The sequence below is a fragment of the Cornus florida genome, unplaced genomic scaffold, assembly GCF_030987335.1.
Source record: "Cornus florida cultivar Cherokee Brave unplaced genomic scaffold, ASM3098733v1 CherokeeBrave_3.0.0_Hap2_Chr08, whole genome shotgun sequence".
NCBI classification, from domain to species: domain Eukaryota; kingdom Viridiplantae; phylum Streptophyta; class Magnoliopsida; order Cornales; family Cornaceae; genus Cornus; species Cornus florida.
The window spans coordinates 37302122-37309851 of record NW_026775578.1 but is presented as its reverse complement, the minus strand read 5'-3'; the positions used below and the strand labels follow the sequence as shown (position 1 = coordinate 37309851).

General features: G+C 33.1%; 1 protein-coding gene across 1 annotated transcript; it reads left to right on the top strand.

Annotated features, from left to right (window-relative positions):
- The first annotated feature begins 5832 nt into the window (after nucleotides 1–5832).
- On the top strand, nucleotides 5833–6906 carry LOC132271326 (TMV resistance protein N-like). Its single transcript, XM_059772673.1, has one exon. The coding sequence runs from the start codon at nucleotides 6248–6250 to the stop codon at nucleotides 6761–6763; it is 516 nt and encodes a 171-aa protein (XP_059628656.1). The 5' UTR covers nucleotides 5833–6247; the 3' UTR covers nucleotides 6764–6906.
- Nucleotides 6907–7730: the final 824 nt, after the last annotated feature.

Sequence of the window (7730 nt, the reverse complement as noted above, 5' to 3'; positions counted from 1 at the left end):
AAAATCGGACAATCAATATGCCAATAACTTATCCGGTTGGCGGAATTCATTATTGCTTATTGACAAGAATAACTCATTATTTCCATATCTCTTTTGACAATGCCTTATCTAAATATGAAATAATTCCCGATTAGATTTAGCCTTTCTAAAATCACCTAGTATAGACCACTCTGTTGGGGAGCTAATACTATTGATTTTAGATTGAGTGTATAACATAATTAATGCTCCAACGGAAAAACAAATATTAAATATATTGCCATTAATAGCTTAGACTCTTTAAATCATGCGTAGGGCCCTATTTTTAAAGATCTAACTATAATGGTTATTTAATAAATATATTTTCGTGAGACAACCATTCTTGTAATTTAGACTCTTTAAATCATGCGTGGAGCCTTATTTTTAAAGATCTAATCATAATGGTTATAATTACGAAGGCCATGGGGTAATGTATAAAAAATCCCCGCTCCCACTCAATTTTTAATAATATAAAACTAGGGTTTTTAATTCATGATTTAATGCATGCAAAACGCCTTGATTTTAATCCAATTAAATTTAGAAAATATATGGATTTTAAATGATTCACTAATCTTTAATTTGAGGCAAAAAATAATTTCTAAAAATAATTTTTCTGTTTCCCAATAAATGCCCTCAAATTAATTAGCAATCTAATCCAATTTATCTTCATAATTTAATTAATATAAATCAAGCCATTTAATTAAAAATCATGGATCCAATGTATGAACAATTATAACAACTATTAAATTATTCCATACATCAAATAATAGACCGAAGCAATATAAATGGCCAATAGATTCAGCTTTTAACATTTAAAAACTATTCTTGCTGTACGGGCATCCTTCAACTGTCTGTAAACACCCATAGGAAGCTTGTACGCGTCAGGAGAAGCAAAACGCCGCTTGGAACGAGCCCGGAGGACCCCACACGCGCTGGCACGCGCCTAGGGCAAGCTGCACGTGCTCTCACGCGCCCCCACGCGCCGGCACGCGCTTGGGGCGCATGGAATGCACCCTCACGCGCTCCCACGCGCCTGGGGCGCGTGGGACGCGCCTCCACGCGCCTTCACGCGCGTGGAGGTCAAGCTACCTTGGCTGGCGCGTGCAATGCACGCTCCAGCATGTGCACTCTCCTGGCGCATGTGGAACACGCGCCAGGCTCACCATCTTGACGCCACACCTGATCCGGGCCACCTCCGACGCCCCTTCTCGCCGCCGGCGAAGCTCCGGCCACCGGAAAAACGCCGAAAAAATTCCAAAAAATCCAGAAAAATCCCAGAAAATTAAATTAAGCCTCAAAAAATTCCCGAAAAATTCGGAAAAATTTCAGAAAATTACTGAAGCATAATTTAACCCTTTCGGACCCTCTTGAAGCTTCATAGCATCCTTTAATGAATATTACATGGCTTTAATAAATACTTACAATTTGAAATACAATGGAAAAAATTAAATTACATCATTGAATTTTCAAACGGCTAAAACAAAGCCTTAATTACATTCATCCAAAAATAAAATTACATTCTATATACCTATAAGCTTCATCCATGACCCAAACACACATCATCATCCATTCACAATTATACATACATCAACATGTATTAATATATATCAACATAATAAATCATACATCAACATATATCAATAATTTTATATATGTATATATAATTTGGATCCATGAATATGATTTTTATAAACACATGTTCTCTAGTAATGAATCAAACCATGTGCTCTGATACCACTGTTGGGAAACGTGCAAGTTTTTAAAACTTTTGAGGGATTTGCAATCACGGATCTTGATTCATCACACAGAAACAAGTTTTATGCAAAGATAAATAAAAGATGATGCATAATTCAATAAACAGATTGAATACTTACATCAAAGGTCTGAGTAAACCTTTTGAACTTTCCTCTAAAGTGAATGTTCTCACTTATTGTAGATCCCTTTAGCAAGATCCTTTCTCCTTCCGTTCGATTATTATTTTCCCTTTAAGAATCACCAATATGCCTTGATAAATGACCTTGGAATCTAGGCTGGTGGTAGCCTCCTTTAGAAGAGAAAACAAAACCCTAAAATCTAGAGAGAGAAAGTGTATTCCTTTTTCTTGTTCTCCAAGTCACCCCTAAAATATACATGAACTCATGTATATATAGGCAAAATAAAAATAAGAATAAGGAAACAATAAATCATTCTCCATCTCTAATTCAACTTTCTCAATCCTAACATGACTCCAATATCAACTTGGGCTATTGGTGAGAATCCTTTTGGGCTTACTATTTTCTTGGCTCTTATAAATTAATAATTGGTCCGGTCCATTAAACCATGGACCCAATTCAATTAATTCATAAATTAATTTCTACTCCACTAAAAGAAATTAATTGCACTCCAATTAAATAGTAAATAACCTCTAAGTCAATGTTGCACTTTGACCCCTCTATGCTTAATTATTTATCGGATAATTAAAGCCATCAATCCGACAACATAATTAATATAATTATTTTGTTACCTTTGATTATTTCCGGCTCGATCACAATAAAATATTTATTTGACAAAAAATAATAATAATTTATTAAATAAATATATATATAAAACATTTGTCTAAAACATACGAAGGCCTTCGAATTTAATTTGTGATCAACCATAATCAAAACAAAATAAATACAAATAGCACTGATGCAAATATTGAGAATATAGCCCTCTAATTATTAATTACATAACTACCTAAAGTGTCGATCTAAAGATCCCGAGGTATCCGCCGAACAAATCAAAGTAATTATTAATTAATAAAAGAGTCTATACTTCTCTCATGCTCGAGAGTCAAAAGCCATGACTGTGATAGAGAGCAATTGCATACGACAGCTCTCGCAATATATCTCAATCTATCGTGGACTCGGTTTAAGTCTTAACTAATTAAATGTCCATCCATAATTACCGACTTTAAACCATTTATGATTACTAATTTATATCATAGTATTAATTGCCATTACATACATATATAAATATATTTTGTAATCAAGCGGACACCATCAATTCCATAAAGAATCGAAAAAATAATACATTCCATTCACCAATTGTATAATGCTTTAATAATAATATCCAGACAAGAAACCATGACTTTTACAATCCAAAATTAGAATTTGCTATGCTAGGGCACACATATCCTAACAGTTGTTGCCATACGTGCTGATCTCACAGCCCACAGAGCTGATTTTGTTGCCTTTCGCACGGATGTCGCGACTATATTCCGAGATCTATCCAGAAATATCCGCGGAGCCCGACCTGCCCTTCCTACCTCATCCTCCTAAGTTCCCAGCTCCTTCTATCTCATGATCCTTCTCTCCTATTGATACTTTACTTTTGTCACAGTTACTCAAATATGCAAACTTTATATTTTGATGTCATAACCTTAAAAAAAAAATAAATAAATAAACTTTGACATATTAAAAATAAAAGCATGCTAAACAACATATATGATAAAACAAAGTAAAAAAATAATCAGTGTGGACATTTTCATTACTAATCAAAAGATCAGTTTTGTTAGTTTGGTCCTCAAAAATTTGAGCTATTAAGATAAGAAATGTCCACATGCTCATTATAATCAATGAAATTGATTTCTATCTTTTTTCCATTTTCTTTTATTGAGGCTCGGTAAAGATCAGCTCAATGCTTAAACGCATAACAAGTATGCAACCTTTTTCTCCTTTGATTTCACACCAATAACAAGCAATTTCATGTGCCCTAGGAGGTTGAGGCAAATCCTCCCCCTTTGCTTGTTTAATATTATTTTGTTCCACTTTTGGGACTATGGTGTGAAATTCTTACTATACTGGTGGTAATTATTTCTACCATGGCTATACCCACGACCACGTCCTTGACTGCGAAATGAGACAATATTCACTTTGAGGATTGTGTCAATCCGATCGGACGTGACTAGTATTTTCTCTACAAAAGATTATTATTTTGCTTTACCACAAACATGCATGATATCAACTGTAAATATTTCATATATCTATGCACTTGGTGTAATAAGTGGAGAATCTCTTATTCAATATATCTTCTCCACATAAAATATTTCATCAATCTACGTCATCGACATGATTTTTTTGTCAACATATACTAATGAGTAATAATTCCACATCATTTACCATAGAGTCATTTTAAACAAGGTCAAATTATATTCTCCAACAGCTTTATAAATGTTACAATCGCAGTTGTATTCACTCATATCGAGCTTTTGGGAGGATTACGATCGTATCACTCCTTCAACTTTTGCCACAAAATAAGTGGGTCTTTCACCGTGAGGAATTCAAGTTTCAATTTCTTATAAATTATTATTTTTGTGCAGTCCTACAAGGATGCTTGATTTCTCCATTTACTTGTAATTTCATATCTATTAAAATGGAACTCATTAAGGATTTATGATAAATAATTTGTGCTCACAATATTAAATGAAACATAATTAAGCCTTTTCAGTTTCAAAGTATTTCACGATATTATAAAGGAAAAACAACACAGTTGGAATAAAATAATAAAATAAGCATATATTCATTGTTGAACTAAGATATACATTTATCACAAAAATGACAAACTATATTTAATAAGATTTCCGATATATAACATATGCTTAATTTGAACTTCATTTAACTACTCAAATAAACTTTTAAAAATCGCCTCATACATATGGTAAGTGTTGCCTACCATCTTACATGGTCACTGCCTTTTTTGTCACATTTTATAATTGTAATCATGTGTATAGCAAGAGACGCGTCTGTATGACTTAGAGCGTCTGTATGACTTAGAGTTAGTCACAATTTTCAAAGTCACACAGACCACATATGTATTTGTTTATACTCCTCTCCGTCTGCCCAATTATTTTGGGACCGAGAAAGTAGAAACAACGTCCAACTATTTTGAAACGAAGGAAATAAATTTTTTTTGTAAGCAAATTAAAAGTGAATTAATGAATTATTTATATAAGCTAATCACGAAAGCATATATATGTGTGTGTGTATAACAAAGGCAAATCAGGCACACACTTCTCCTTAGGACTTACCAATCAGAATATAAAATCAATTCTTTCATATGTTTTTCTTTACATAATTTCAATATAGATCTAATCTTTAAAAAAAGGCAAAATATCTTAAGAACAATAAAAGACTATGTACCGAAACGGGACCATAAAGAAAATGATTCATGATGCTAATGGTGAATTTTGCAATTGTATAATAGAATAAAAGGATAAATAATCTCAAAGTTAATTCTAATCCAATAGAATATAATAAGCTTATCTAATCATTTGATCACATAGGCGAGGTATTTACTTTACTATATTCGTAAATCAGAATTTTTCAGTAACCTCTTTCTCGGACAATCCATATAGAAAAGAATAAGAAAGTAGATATAAAATGATAATATATTTACTTTATCCAAAAAAATCCATATAGAAAAGAATAAGAAACAACCTATAAGATGATAATATATTTACTTTATCCAAAAAAATCAAAATAGGATCTTTTACTCTTATGCTTGCATCCTACTCTTATACTTGCATCCTCAGTTGGCCAGGTATAATAAATAATTAATTTGACTGCTCTATGGTTTTTTTTTCTCTCAATTGAGCAAAACAAGGAAACACAACAATCTAGAGTTGAGACAACGAGTTTCGTGTTGATAATTTTTACATATATTTTTTTTGCAACCGGGGAATTATTCATAAAAGCTAATCATGAAAGTAAGTATATATATATATATATATAAGAAAGGGAAATTATACAACACACGTCTTCTCCTTCGGACTTGCCATTCAGAATATAAAATCAACTCTTTCATATATTTTTCTTTACATAATTTCAATATAGATCTAATCTTTAAAAATGAGCAAAAAGAAGTTTGCTACTTCTCCATTTTATTCTAGTGTACCTTTCGCCGAAGTAATTTCCTGTTACTCTAAATGCACGGAATGCGACAGACTAATTTATCAATAAGTTATTATTATTATATATATTTTTTTATGTGTATTAGTTATTATTCTGTAGTTAAAAAGAAGTTTCCTTCTTCTGCATTTTATTTTAGTGTACCTTTCACCGTAATTAGATAGTAATTTCCTGCTACACTAAATGCCAGGGAATGAGACAGACTAAATTATTAGAAAATAGATCAAACCTTATAGATTCAAGTGTTCCTTTAAATTCTTCACACAATCGCAAGCTTTTTTTTTTCTTTGTTTTTGTTCCCAATGGCTTCCACGAGCACACACACTGTGTGTTTGTCTTCTAACCCTGTCCCTGGGTGGAATTACGATGTATTCCTGAGCTTTAGAGGTGAAGACACTCGCAAGAACTTTGTGGACCACCTGTTCGATGCTTTGTCTCAGAGAGGAATCTACACCTTCAAAGACGACGAACAACTCAGACGAGGAGAGGAAATTTCACCAGCCCTACTGAAAGCGATCGAAGAATCTAGATTCGCTCTCATAGTTTTCTCCAAAAACTATGCTTCCTCCAAGTGGTGTTTGGATGAACTTGTGAAAATTGTTGAATGCAAGAAAACGATGGGTCAAACAGTGATACCAGTGTTCTATGATGTCGGTCCTTCGGAAGTAAGGAAACAAACAGGGATTTTTGGATCAGCCTTTGAGATTCATGAGAAAGATTTCAGTGGGAACATGGAGGAAGTGCAGAGGTGGAAGACTGCCCTGGTGGAAGCAGCAAATATAAGCGGATACAGCGTTTCGGATACAGCAAACGGGTAATTACAACAAATTTAGCGCATTTGTATTTCATTCACTTCTCTCGTAATTAATTATATTGTATTTTGGATAATTAAAAAAAAAATTGCGTGTGTTCCTTCCACCATGTCTCATCAGACCGTAAACATTTTTATTTATAGATAAAAAGAGCATATGCTTATATTACAAGAAAGGAAACTAAATCAAATCAAAACATATTTTATGGCATATTCTATAGCATCATCAAATCTTTACTAATATGGTAAGTCATTCCATAAATTGTGGCTATCATATTCATAACACTCTCCCTCAAGTTGGTGTATGAATATCTGAGACGCCCAACTTAGACGGTGAATCTTCAAACACGATGTTGCTAGCACCCTTATTCAAAATCTACAAGTTGTAGAGTGCAAATCTGACTAGTGAAGATTTTCTCTCAAATGAAGTGTCGTGCCGATCAACAAATCAGCAATGTCTCCTCATATCATAAATAATCAACAATGTCTCCTCAGACCATAAACAACCAATCATGTCTCATCAGACCGTAAACAACCGTAAACAACCAACAATGTCACCTCAGACCATTTTCCTTCATACACATGTTTAAACAATGTAGATGAAAGAATCAACAATGTCTCCTCAGACCATAAAAAAGAAACAACTATGTCTCTTCAGACCATTTCTGAATGGGTGGTGCCGAACTCGCAAGTAAAAATATAAGTAAAAGAAAAAGAAGAGAAATATGTTAAAGGTTTAAATGAGATAAATCACTCATTCACAACTCTGGTTTTTATAAATAAAAAGAGCACATGCTCGTATTATAATAAAGGAAACTAAGTCAAATCTAGATCAAATCAAAGCATATTCTATAACAAAATCAAATCTCTGCTAATATGGTAAGTCATTCCATAAATCGTGGCTATCATATCTGTTAACGATATCCGATGTTGGACAAGACCTTGTGACTGTTAGTCTGTTTTAAATATAATCA